This window comes from Puma concolor, chromosome E3 (assembly GCF_028749965.1).
Source record: "Puma concolor isolate L17-30 chromosome E3, mPumCon1.1.hap2, whole genome shotgun sequence".
In the NCBI taxonomy this organism is placed as follows: Eukaryota; Metazoa; Chordata; class Mammalia; order Carnivora; family Felidae; genus Puma; species Puma concolor.
The window spans coordinates 6,808,068-6,822,251 of record NC_141682.1 but is presented as its reverse complement, the minus strand read 5'-3'; the positions used below and the strand labels follow the sequence as shown (position 1 = coordinate 6,822,251).

General features: G+C 45.6%; 1 protein-coding gene across 1 annotated transcript in view; it reads right to left on the bottom strand.

Moving 5' to 3' along the window:
• Positions 1–850: 850 nt before the first annotated feature.
• Positions 851–14,184, bottom strand: part of ARPC1A (actin related protein 2/3 complex subunit 1A) — a 28,649-nt gene continuing 15,315 nt past the window's right edge. The window contains exons 4-10 of the mRNA XM_025923323.2: positions 13,584–13,806; positions 10,802–10,909; positions 8,186–8,398; positions 5,897–5,972; positions 5,467–5,660; positions 3,110–3,200; positions 851–1,251 (exon numbers count right to left, since the gene is read on the bottom strand). Coding sequence (XP_025779108.1) covers positions 1,213–1,251; positions 3,110–3,200; positions 5,467–5,660; positions 5,897–5,972; positions 8,186–8,398; positions 10,802–10,909; positions 13,584–13,806 — 944 coding nt within the window. The 3' untranslated portion in view covers positions 851–1,212. The remainder of the gene's footprint in view (positions 1,252–3,109; positions 3,201–5,466; positions 5,661–5,896; positions 5,973–8,185; positions 8,399–10,801; positions 10,910–13,583; positions 13,807–14,184) is intronic.

Below are 14,184 nucleotides of genomic sequence, written 5' to 3'. Positions count from 1 at the left end.
GTGCGCACGCATGCATGGCAGAGAGAGGGAGAGAGAATCCCAAGTAGGCTCCACGCTGTCAGCGCAGAGCCTGACATGGGGCTCGATCTCACAAACTGTGAGATCATGACCTGAGCCGAAATCAGGTGTTGGACGCTTAACTGATTGGGCCTCCCTGGACATTGCTAAAAATTGCTCCCTGTGGGTAATTCTGCAACCCTAAGACAATGGAAAAACTACCCAATGTAAAGAATAAACCCAAAGTTAAAGAGCATCAGCCCCTTTCTGTACAATTAGCTAATTTTTAAAACCTTATAAAACCTTTTGTTAGGGGCACCTGGGTGACTCGGTCGGTTGAGCATCTGACTCTTGACTTCCACTTGGGTCATGATCCCCTAGTGTCATTGGGTCAAGCCCTGCGTCGGGCTCTGCACTCACTGTGAGCCTGCTTAAGGTTCTCCCTCCCTCCCTCCTCCTCCCTCTCTCTCTGCCCGGCTTGTGCTCTCATAGAATTAAAATAAAGCAACTTAGAATTTAAGATTTTACCCTAAGGGGAGCCTGGGTGGCTCAGGGGCATCCGACTTTGGCTCAGGTCATAATCTCACGGTGTGTGAGTTCAAGCCCCACGTCAGGCTCTGTGCTGACAGCTCAGAGCCTGGAGCCTGCTTCAGATTCTGTGCCTCCCTCTGTCTCTGCCCCAACCCACTCACATTCTATCTCTGTCTCTCTCAAAAATAAATAAACATTAAAAAAAAAATTAAAAAAAAAAAACCCTGGTTATAAAGATTTTACCCTGAAAATTAAATAGTTTAATGAAGAATTTGTCCATAGTTTTCTACTAAAAGTAGTTATAATGAAACAAAACCAAAAACACATTCAGTATTTTTATTTAACTGTTTAGCAGACAATTTACATATCTCCCCACCCTTTCCTTTAAGTTAGTGTGACAATTTTCCATAATAAACTACTTCAAGAGAAGCTTTGGTCAAGAATGGAATGAAATAGCAAAAAACAAAAAACAAAAAACCCAAATCATTGCTGCTTTTTTAAAAAAACCAACACTTTCACCAATTATATTCAAACAAAAACACACAAACAATATTTGCGCGATACGCGTCTTCAGTGTTTCCTTGCGGCTGGCTCTCCTCACCACCATGCAAACGGCGGGCCGTGTCAGCACACTTTGTCACTTTTGTCAGTTTGTCATGCTGGATCTGGGAGGCTCACTCAGCTTCACATTATCCGGAGGCCCTGGATAGAAGACTCCAAGGTCTTGAAAATGGCAGGAAGAACACCAAAGGTTACTGAGGACTGTCGGTCCTGGAGTCTTCCCCCTGACCACCCTCTCCTCCCTGACCTACCTCCAACAACCCCCCTGCCCTGTGCCCCCCAAATCTGGCCCCGCCCACCTGTGAGACATGCTCTCCCAGCACTGGGCCCCCCACTGGCCCTTTCCAGCCATGTGCTCCCCTGTCCCATGGCTCCAAGCCACAGGATCTGGAAGCGCTCCCACCTGCATGTTTCCTCCCTGTGCCACTGGCCCATAGTGATGAGGGCCAATATGTGCATGTTCTTTGCCTCCTCCTACGTCACAGGCCACGTAGCAGCCAGCCAGGTGCACAACACACAGCAGGTGCTCAAAGGCAGACGGACCAAGGGGAAACTACCCTGGGACCTCCTAGCTTAGAGGGGTCAAAGAATAAAGTGTAGAGTGTAACTGCCCAGGGAGCTAATTTCACAGCCCTGATGCCCAGGATGGAAAGTGCCGGAAGACAAAAAGGTGGGAGGGTGGGGAGAGACTTTGAGTAAGACACTTTGTTTCTCCCAAATATTCTGGAGGCTATTCCATATTATGTATTTCACCCAAGGAGCGGGGGCGGGGGGACACCGAACACGGTGGAAATGCACAGGCAGTAGCAAAACTCTGAACGTTAACCTGTTTTGGAGGTTAACCACTGAGAGATTAAATTGACAGGGCTGCACACAGGGGCCAGCCTCTCCTACTCCTGCTCCTCCTCTCTGGTTCCTCATCTTGTCCACCATCTCCCAATCGCCAAGCCAGAGTGTGAGGGTCCCCCTGCTTGTTCCTCAGTGTCACGATGCCCTTCCATTTGGCCTCTGAAATCTCCCTCCAATGCAGAAGTTCTGGGTCACAGCCCCTGCCACAGCTGGAGATCATCTCCTCACTGGATCACGGGACTCCCCAGCCTCTGCCCAGGCCGCCCACGCCTTACTCTCTGGTGCTTTGCTGTCTGGCTCTGGACCAGCTCCTGGGTGTCTGCAGACAAAGCCCAGCTCCCTTTCTCTGACCACGCCACAGGCCCTTCTAGTTCCATCTGGTGCTTCTGCAAGACCCACATCACAGTGCAAACCACTGGTGGTGCCTCCAACCAGAACGTGCTCTGAGCTCGGCTGGTCTGCACCTGCGGCTCCTACTTGCCCGGCGCCCCCCGCGTGCCCTGAAATCCCACTGCACCTGGAGATACAGCTCAGCCCATCCCTTCCCTGCAGCGCTGGCAGTTTATGTGCCCCCCGAATTCCTCGGTGTAGAAACACGGGCACTGGCTGCTCTTCTGCAGATCCACCTAACCCCCACCCCCTCTGCCACACGAACCCCTCTCACCTCGGTGTCCTCAGTGCATAGTACGAGGCCTGGCACCCAGCAGACACTTAGCAAACGTTTACTAGATTAATGGATGTAAACCACAAAAATGTATCTATAAAGACACTGGTGCCCAACACAGGGCCAGCTACAAAAACAGCACTGGATTTTTTCCTCCACGGATAAATGGACATCTAGAAGGATGTACCCCAAGTCACTGAGAAAGTCTGGTTTTCTTCCAATGGCTTTCAAGTCTTAAGGTTTTTTTTTTTTTTGTTTTTTTGTTTTTTAAAGTAACCTCTACACCCGATGTAGGGGTCGAACTCACAACCCCAAGACCAAGAGTCACACGCTCCACTGACTGGGCCAGCCAGGTGCCCTGACTTTGGTTTTAAAGACGACTACAGTCTCCTGTTCTACATTTCTGATGTGCACTGGATTTGACATTTTGTTCCAAGAAATGAGAAACATTCTGGTCACAGGAAGAATTTCACACAAACAAGATTTCTTTTGAAAAGCAGAAAATACCTTGAAATCCCAAATTGTCATGGCTCCATCGATGCCAGTAGTGCAAAATTTGCGACAATCTTGTTTGTCCACTTCATAAATAGACACTTGACTGAAAAGAAGGAAAAACAAGAGAGACTGTAAGATATGTGGTGGGAGTGAGTCCCAACCTTCCTAACAGTGTAAGGGCATTTTAAGGAAATGGAATTCCCAACCGCAAAATATTAAGTTGTCCATCAAGATTAGGCTGCGGCAATCTGCCTCAGAAAACATTCAAGTGCACCTCGTTACCAGACATCCAGAAAAGTCAAGACTGAAAAGAGAGAAAAGGTAAGAAGCTGTATTAATTACAGTGACGCAGAGAAGCAGGACGAGCCAGGCACACAGCATGCAAACTGCCAGGGAGCAGAGTGTGGGCAGGACCACAGCAATGACGGAGATGGAAACAATTAAAAACAAAACAAAAACAAACTAGAGGCAGGATAAAGCATGACTGAAATCCAACTGGCTCCAAACAGAAACTCCCAAATCACCCTCCAAGACAACCAGGGCCTGTAAGCCAAGAGCTCTCCCTGCTCTCCCTGCATTTGAAACTAATCACTGCAAACATGAGCAACACTCAGACACCCTGCAGGATTCCAAGCAAGCAAAGTAGAGGAAGAGATTAATGCAGCAACTTGTCTTGGCCTAATTATCTGAAAAACTTTCAAGAAAATCAATTCCACAGCTCAGACAATATTTTTCTTTTTCCTCTGAAACGTCTAGAACATTCTGTCTGGGGAAGGAGATGGCAAAACGGTGCACACAGCCTGTTTCTGTACAGCCTGTAAGCTAAGAATAGCTTACGATTTAAATGGTGACAAAAAAATGAAGACTATTACTTCACGATGTGAAAATTATGTGGAAATTCAAACTTCTGTGTCCATAAAAGTTGTACTGAAACACATCCACGCTCATTTAGATACATACTGTCAATGCCTGCCTGTGTGCCACAACAGATGTGCATAGCTGACAGAGCCTCTATACCTTCTCAGAACCTAAAATATCTACCCTCTGGTCCCTTACAGAAAAAGTCTGCCGATCCTTTGCTTACGGGCAAAGAGGATTTAATATCTGCAAATAAAAGGAGCCTTGCCAATCTCCAAGGGTCTTTTTACTTGAAAGTCTCAAAAGATGCAATGAGTTGTTTCCTTCCTGATACACAGTCTGCAGAGAAGCTTCAGAGAAATTCATAAGAAATCGTTTTGAAACTCATTCAAGACAAAGAACCTGAAGTGTGGAGAAAAGTTCTGTTAGGCCTCCAAGTTTTTAATTTTTTTACTTTTTTTTCTTAACGTTTATTCATTTTTGAGAAACACAGTGCAAGTGGGGTTGGGGCAGAGAGAGAGAGGGAGACACAGAATCTGAAGCAGGTTCCACACTCTGAGCTGTCACACAGAGCCTGATGTGGGACTCAGACTCATGAACCGTAAGATCATGACCTGAGCCGGTCGAACACTTAACCAACTGAGCCACCCATGCGCACCTCAAGTTATTATTTTTCAAGAGAGTGCAGATATTTTCAGCCTATTTTAAGTCCAGCAGCCCTTTCCATTGAACATGATCACAAGCACAAGGTGCATTTAATAATTCTCTCAAAGAGAAAGTCTAGACCTTTCTGTTCTTCTTCCCACCATCATCACCACAATGAAAATCTCTCAACACAAAAGGTCTAATCAAAAAGAGAGAGTTCTGTGGTACTTAACTCTGACCACAGTCATTTAAAATATCAAGAGCAAACTACACTTCTCTAGAGTTAAAACAAACAAAAAAAAATCAAACCTTTTGGATAAAACACAGTTCACATACACCTGATGAAAACTTAAGAAACTCCTTGGTTTTACCATATGGTATCAAATAATTCTGTTTCTTTCATTAAATCATCTTCTTACTGGTGTGTGTGACTAGAAACCCACGGCTGAAATGACGGGTATAACCAGTGTTCCTGTCCTGTGCTCACTGAGAGGAGCAGGACGTTCAGGAAGGTCTCCTCTCATTCTCAGCCACGGTCTAAGAATGCCAGCCCTGGGAGGAGGCGGCTCACACAGCGGTGGCGGCAACAGGACCAGCGCAGCTCGAGGTGGGGGAGGCTGTCTCGTGCCATCTGCACTTCAAAGGACAGAATGACTCTGTCACAAGCTGAAAATAAGAGTCTGCAGTCGGGAGGCTAGAGACTTGTCCCTGCTCTTGTTCCCAAAGGAATGTCTGGGCACACAGCACACACGACTGGCACAGGGATCCAGCCAGGAAAGAAGGAGGCAGAAAGGCATCTTGGGTCACCTAAGCGCTTCTCTACAGGTGGTCGGGGCCCTGGCTGCAGGTGGCTGAGTGGCACCTACGTGATGCTATTCTGGTGCAGCGTCTCCAAGGCCGTGTTGCGGTCCTCAGTCGTGGCCCTCTTGTCCATGTTGCGGAAGCGCTCCATGGCGGACATGTTGCGCTGGATGCTCTGTTTTGGAATGTCTAGTTTGGAGACGAAGGTCAAGCAGCCACGGTCATCGTAGTTAAAGAGCATCGGGCAGCAGTCATGGCCCTGAAACAAGATATCGGTCAGGCCTACCTACCAGCACCTCAGCAGAACAGTCACCACCACACTTAAACACACACAGACACGCACACCACACACCACACCACCCAGTCTCACAGGCCAGCTGTCCTAAAAGGCTGTGCTGGCCTGTGAGAGCACAGCAAGTCACAGAGCACGCGCTGTTCCTGTCCTGGAGAATTAAATACAGTGTACTGCGAGGGGAAATAAAGAGAAATACTCACGGCAGCTACAACGCTGTTCTCCGAGACAAATGACACACTCAGCAGGGGCAGGAACTCCGTTTTCAGAGTTGAGACCCTAAATACAAGAACAATTGTTAAATTGAGATGGAACAGACCACACAGCTTCTTTATAGACACAGAAGATGACTAAGGACCCATTTTCACAGGCGCTTGGACAGTATAAACAAGCTCTTATGCTTAAAAGGAGCCCCATGACCTACACTTTCAGGAATCAAGAATCTCAAGCCCAACACAGCCCTGGGGTAACCTGCAGAAACAGAGGTCTTTGGCCTCTCTGGCCTGGGCCCCACCTGCTTCTGGGGCCTCCCCACTCATGACAGACTGGTCTACGGCACGGTCCCCAGTGACCCTTATTCTTTCCCGTCTTTTGCCTTTGCTCCCACACCCTTTACACACATGCTTATCCGAAGTCCACATGGTTTCTGAAGCTCAGCTCTAATTAGATCACCTCCATGAAGCTTTCCTGGACCTTTTCACCCTAAAGTGGCTTCTCCTTTCTGGCTACCCAACACTCTTCCTGTCACTGTCACTCATGACTGAATGCCTTGTGCTGCCATCCTCTCCTCGCCTGTGCTCACCCTGGGCTCCCAGAGAGTGGGCACAAACATCTGAAGAGTCTATTCTCTTTTTTCTGCCAGGCACTGGGGGAGGAGCTGGAGCCACCGATGAATATGACACTGCCTTAGCCAGCCAGGATCTCACACACAACTGGGCTGGGGCACATGTGTGTACACGTACAGATAGTAGTTATCTGCTCCAGCACCTGGCCAACAGGTCACATAGAGATGGCAGGCACACACGTTGGTTGATGAATTAGGATCTCAGAGCTTCATGTAAAAGAGAAATTTAGAAAACTTCATGTAAAAGAGAATTTACAAAACTATGTCTAAGGAGACCCCCTCCCCCCTGCCAATACCACTGGCATCGGATTAAAGTCCTAATACCTCATCTTAAGGCCTTACTGGGGCACCTTACTATATAAAACACTGGCTGTTACTACAGAAAACATTTATGTTCGAGAAGGGGAAGGGTGGAGAATGTCATCTGACTTGCAGGACTGGAAAAGCCAAATCATAAATCAATAGGAGGGCAGACAGGGGCTTGTAATAAGCACGTACTAAAAGCTTATTACACATTACAACAAACTGTACACAAATCAAATAACTGTGACATCGAAACATTACTGAATAAAAAGCAAATTGCTGTACAAAATGTATAGCATAACCCCATTTGTGTTAAAAATGAAAAGATACATTAAGTACCTAAACGTGTATAGAAACCTGGGAGACCACAACATTTAAGGTGGTGTTTTCAAAATAAGTAAGAGGCGCTTGGGTGGCTCAGTCAGTTAAGCATCCCACTTTTGATTTTGGCTCAGGTCATGATTTCATCGTTTGTGAATTCAAGCCCTGAATTGGACTCTGCATTGACAACCACAGTGCCTGCTTGGGATTCTTTCTCTCTCTCACTCTCTGCCCCTCCCCCACTCTCTCTCTTAAAATAAAACAACTCCCCCCTCTGCCAAAACCCACAATTCAATCCACTTAGGAAAAAAATATTCTCTCTGAAATGTCACTTTGTTGTCACCATGCAGCAGAGGGAGGCAGAGTCACCTGATGTGAGCAGTTCTCAGCACACAGCAACAAGTCAGGAAATCTTTAAAGGTGGGTAACCTTTAGCTGCCAATAAAAAAGGATTCACCAGGAAAGACAAAGATTCGTAAGGGGAAGGAATTCCAATCATCATCTCTGTCCCTCCAACATGATGAGCAGATAAAAATTCCGACGTCTGACAAGGTGCCTGGAGCCCTCCCCAAGGCCGGGCAGGTGTCTCACTCACAAATGAGTCACTGTAATTCGAGTTCTTCCAGCATCTCCAGACGAACTGGCATCGGGGTTTTAAGTATTACTGGATGGAGTCCCAAATGAATGGAGTCACTGTTCCTTGACTACAGAGTAAGAACTTATCTCCTACTTAAGGCTGGGAGATGACATTTACCTGTCGTAAGGAATCCACAGTAACAGACTAAACTAACCACGTGAAGGAACTCTTAGCAGCAGCAGCAGCAGGCCAGGAGGGTCCTTCAGAAGAATCACCATCACTACCTCCATTAAACGTGTGTCTGGGACTTCAAAGGCGGCCCTGCGGTTCTGGGTCAGAGTTTTATGCTCACATCCTGAACCGGCACCCAGGGAAGAACAGCCTTGGCCAAGCTGCGGAGAGATCCCAACCCCACTCCCTAACTCCAAACAAAAGGCAAATACTCACTGTACGCTTTTTGAGGCATCGGCAACGGATACGGTGCTGTCATGGCTGACCCAGGCCAGGCGGCTCCCACTGGCAGAGAAGCTGACCCCATGCACCCAGCCACCAGTGCCACTGCCACCAAACTCTGACATCAGCTGACCAAAAGGCATCTTGCTGCCCCATGGCGTACTGGCCGGCTTTTCATCCACTTCTTTAATGTAGGCAGAAAACACTCTGTAGTTTAAGGGGCAGGAAAGAAGGACAAAGCAGGTGAAAATATGTGTATAAAGAAACAGGCCACAGGCAGCTGCCATAAGGGGTCTTAGGATGCAAAGAGATTAATCCTTGAAGAGCAAAACATGACAAAGTCACACACACAAATCTCTTAAGACAAGAATGGTCGCAGGCGTAGGGGTGCAGTTCTAGAAGTAATGAACACAAAGGCCCTTCCCTCCCAGGAGTGCGGAATGCTGGGGGAGGGTCCTGCTGTCACGCCGCCCCCTCGCACATGGCAGACCCCGCTGAGCACAGCATTCCTTCCTGTCTCAACACAGTAGGCCAGGAAGCCCACACAGCCCAATGGCAGAAGAGGAAACTATTTGCTACGCTGCAATAAAACAGTGGTATGAACCCATTTAAAGAAAGGACACCCAAGGAGGTAGCCAAGGGAGACCAGTGAGAGAGCGGACAGGCTCCCCCTCGTGCTATCAGGAGGGCGGGCTTCACGCGGCCCTGGGCTCCCTGTCGCGTCTCTATGGCAGGTATGGTCTGGGTTGTAGAAGGGTGCTTTCCAGCCTGCTGTCAGCAGCCTCTCTCTCGAATTCCATGAAGTTGTGTGTGAGGAGGGATAGAGAGAGGTTGGGAACCACCCCCCCCCAACCGCCCCTGATGCTATTTCTACTTCATAGAGCCTCTCTTCAAGAACTTCTGGACCTAGAGACTCCCTAAAATGATCTGGGATATTTCCTCCCAAATGACAATGACAGCAGCAGTTCTGGAAGAGGCAGAGCACTAGGGAGGCAAAAGGCGCAGTGAGATTACAGGACGTGACCTCAGAATCACTGGGCTTTATTTTTTTTTATTGAGTAGAGCTGACACACAATTTTACTTTAGTTTCAGGCGTACATCACAGTGATTCAGCTTCGCTATGCTTTATGCCCCGTTCACTGCTGGTGCAGCTGGCATCTGTCACCATACACCACTCTTGCGGCATCACTGACTATATTCCCGGTCATTCCCGTGACTCACTTTGTAACTGGAAGCCTGTACCTCCTTCTCCCCATCACCCATTGTACCCATCCCCCCACCCCCCTTCCCTCTGGCAGCCATCAGTTCGTTCTCCATTTTTATGGGACTGAGAATGAGAATCATGAGAATCACTGGGCTGTAAGTTAGCATCGCAATGGCCACTGCTTTAGCCACCGGAGACCAAGACATAGCTGGTGGTTCTCAGATGCCAACTCGAGAGTGCGACCTGAACAGACTCTTACCCACAGGACTACAAGTCAAAGCAAAGTTTATTTCTGGAAAGTAATATTAACAAAAGAATTGGTAACCTATTTTCACAGTCAGATTTTTTAGACACAGTTTGATAACCCAGGTGGTATGGATCATTCAGTTTCATCTTCTACGGGAGCTAGAATGACTCTGGATAACATGTCACAGACAACAAAACTTCTGAATTCTCCTTAAGAATGTCTATGCATCTTTGCTGTTGCACTGATTCTTAAGTAGAAACAAATTTTTTTTTTTAAGAACCAATCTTTTTCCAGAGAGTGCCTTGACACCCCTGTACCCCCCATTCCACAGCCAAATTCCCACACGTATCTTTAAAAACCAACCAACCAACCAACCAACCAACCAGTCAACATGAAGTAACATTTATTTGCTTTTCTTCTAAGGGAAGAAAGCCCTCTTGATAAAGAATAACTTTAAAAAGAAATTACACCGTTTGACCTTAAAGTTCTTAGCAAAGTGGCTGTTTCTTCTAGCCTCCCACGAACAACAAATAAAAAAGCTTCAACTGAAAAGGTACAGTGCAGTAATAGCTCAGCAGTGCACTGTTCAGCTATGTTTTGTCGTTTTAGCCTCACTCTGGAATCTGCCAAGTCCCTGCCTGGGTTATCAAACAAGAAACAATACTGTGGTCTGAGGGCCACTAGATCACTGCTCCAAACACGGATGCTCTGCCTACGGTGAACTTCCGGGCCCCACTCTTACATCTCCCCACTCCCGCGCCTCCAAGTCCACTTCCCTCTACCTCGGCCATCTCTGGTGCTTGCTTTCCTAGATCACAAGCTCCACTCATCTTCGAATCCCTTGCAGTGCCTAGCACAGTACTCTGCAAAGCAAAGAAACCTTAAGAATATGTAAAAGATGGGGATGCCTGGATGGCTCAGTTGGTTAAGTTTCTGACTTCAGCTCAGGTCATGATCTCATGGTTCGTAAGTTCAAGCCCTGCATCGGGTTCTGCAATGACAGTGCAAAAACCTGCTTGGGATTCTCTCTCTCTCTCTCTCTGCTCCTACCCCACTTGGGCTCTCTCTCTCTCTCAAAAATAAACAAACTTAAAAAAAATATGTGAAAGATGAACAATGAACAGATCAATTCTGCCTACCAATTCTCATTTGTTCCCACCTGCATTTGAAATCACACGATCCTGCTGCCAGCAAAACATTGTTAGGATGCCAATCCAAGCTGAGGACTGTGGAGCGAATTGGCTTTTTAATGTGCTTGCTGACCCACCTACAAAAGGAGAAAATCCATTTCAGTTTATCCACACATCAAGCAACAGCTCCCAAAGGACCTACAAGTGCATGTCAGGTGAAACACAGGTGGCTACCAGGCCTTCCGCCAGAGACCGGAAAGGAGAGAGGGAGAAGAGCCGTAAATGGTCCTTTCCATTCTGTCTTTTACAACATTCTCATCACAGCAGCCCCTTCTGAGCCTTCCTGGCGATCATGGGATCCCCGTTAGTAATTATATTTATGGATTAACTCTGGATACGGCTCCGTGGAATTTCAGATTACATGTCACCATAACCTTTCAGATAAAAATTGCAGTTTGAATTACTTACATTTTTATGATAAATATTTAGTGACTTGTTATTTCATTTTGGGTTAAGTCTGGGTTGTAAAATAACTTCATTTCTTTTCTAAGCCTCTGTGAAGCTGCAAATTCTTTTTTTTCACAGAGGAATCACAACCAAGAAAATCACAACCTCTCAGAAGTTCTTTTTTTTGTTTTTTTTTTTTTATTTATATCTGAAATTTATTGTCAAATTGGTTTCCATACAACACCCAGTGCTCATCCCAAAAGGTGCCCTCCTCAATACCCATCACCCACCCTCTCCTCCCTCCCACCCCCCATCAACCCTTAGTTTGTTCTCAGTTCAGAAGTTCTAATTCTCTAGCTCCACTCCAGGGATATTTATGTCTGAGATTTATGTCTGAGATATATTTATAACTGAGATCAGTTATTATTCCGGCTTAGCTAATTCAACTTCTCCCCCTAAACTGCTGCTTAAAAACCAATCATGTTCTGCTGTTCAAGAGCTCAAAGACTGGGGATGCCTGTGTGGTTCAGTTGGTTAAGCATCCAACTCTTTAAAAATAAACATGAAAAAAAAAAAATTAAAAGCATCTGACTCTTGATTTCGCTTCAGGTCATGATCTCACGGTTTGTAAGATCCAGCCCTATGTTGGGCTCCGTGCTTTCAGAGAAGAGCCTGCTTGAGCTGCTCTCTCTCTCCTCTTTCTGTCTCTTGCTCTCGTGTTCTCTTTCTCTCAAGTAAATGAACTTAAAAAAAAAAAGGTAAGAGTTAAGAGACTGAATATCAAGCCAAATGCCCATCTTTGAATGCCAAATTACGTTTCCATAGAATCTGTCTTAGGAACTTATATAAAAAATTTCATTCTGAAAAACAGACATTTTGACTTGCTTATAATGAAGTTATTTTAAAGGCTTTTAGAGATTATTTTAAAATATTCACATCATTCCAATAAAATGTTGTTCTATAGCCAAGAAACGCCTCTGAACATATAGCTTGTTAAAATGACAATACCTTGCACTACAGTACAGCCCAATTTACCTATATTCAAAACTATTTTTCAATGAATAAAAATGTGAGCAATCTCTGAGACTGAAGGTTACCTAGGAAGGAAAATTTTTCTTATCTATTCATTACAGTGAGTCTTCTAAATGACTTTTGCCAGGCAACGTTTTGTTAGACTTATTTTTACATGTGCTTGAAAGAAAAATGCAAGTCTTGAATTCCTAACTGAATCGTAGCAAATTTACAGACTTTCTTTTCAAAGAATCAAAATTTCTAAGATTTCACTCAATTACAAAACATTAATATAATCCATTCCTTTCACTGTTTCAGTAGAAAGCAAACGGTAACGCTAACACAAAGAGTAATGTATACTCTACTATTTTTAGTGCAAATACAAACACTGCCAGATTCGTACTAAATGACAATTCCATGTTGAAGGCTACTTACCACCCTTTCTGAGTGCATGCCAGATAGAGCAGAGTTGTTTTCTTATTAAAGTAAGTGGGAAGGAATAGGTAAAATAAGTTACTTAGCCAAAAAATCAATCTCTGTATTTTGAGTGGCTCAGCTATAAGTAATTTATACAAAAAGTTTAACAAGCTGATCACAGTTCCAAGATTCTGGTCAATTTTTACTTCAACAGCTCAGATGAGTAAAATATTATACGAAGACACAGATTTGGTTAGCAAATAAATTAAAAAAAAAATTCTTAGCATTTATTTTTGAGACAGAGAGAGACAGAGCACAAGCGGGGAAGGGGCAGAGAGAGAGACACACACAGAATCAGAAGCAGGCTCCAGGCTCCGAGCTGTCAGCACAGAGCCCAACGCAGGGCTTGAACCCAGGAACTACGAGATCATGATGTGAGCTGAAGTCGGATGCTTAACCGACTGAGCCACCAAGGCACTCCGGTTAGCAAATAAATTAAAAAAAAAAAAAAGAGGAGAGCACTGTCATCTGTCATCTGTAGGAATCATAGATATTTTGTATCTAAAAAAATCATTCCTCAGGTCATGGGAATCTCTCAAGTTTATGATTTCCCTGTTAGAGTAAGAAAACAGTTTGGACAGCACAGAATGAGGAGAGCAGCATCTTACAGTACATACTAGTTATGATTTCAGAATGTAGGGCCACAGTTCTCTATCAAGATGAGAAAGATGTGAGATTTGACCCAATGTGCACACAAGAAGGAAAAATCTTCAGAGGAAATGGAGATTTTCAGAGGAAAAAAAAAATCTCCAGATGAGGAAACACTGAAGTTATAGGTAAGCCTTCACCCAGGGACTCACGAAGTCACCAAGAACACAGGTGGTCCAAAGGTGTAATTCCACAGACAGAAATAAAAAATACTCAGCTGTTGCTCACCAGTCATTTTCAGACTCAAAGTAACAAACAGAAATGAGTCGTGCTCCACTTCCCACAGCAAATTTGTTCTCTAGCGGGGACCACTTGACAAAAGTTGCTGCACGATTAATTCTCAGGATCACCAGGGTTGGCTTCCAGACACCATCTTTCTGACTCCAGACATAGGCATTGCGGTCTGCCCCGCAAGTGACGATGCGGTCGCTCTTGGGAGCCCAGTCGATACCTGCAAGTGAGGCGTGGTGTCATCTGCTTTGTCTGGCCCATGATAAAAGCCATGAGACAGCCAGGGGGGGCACTGCCATGGCAGGGCTACACGGGGGCCTGGTATCTTCCTCCCAAGCCCCGTCCTTCCCCCATCTATGGTCCTGATTGTCACCTCACATTCAAAGGCAAGGTTTCTCTGCAAAGTTCTGCAACTCAGGATCCTCTACAAGGCCAGGGAGAACAGAGCTGTTTCAGAACTGTGGGGGGTAAAAAACTAAGCAGCAGCATTTTTCCACCTGTTCACAGGTGGAAGACCTGAAGATCTTTTTCTTACCTCGTTATTAGGTATTTGGGGGGGGGGAGGGGTGTTTAAAGTACCATTATTCATTCATTAACA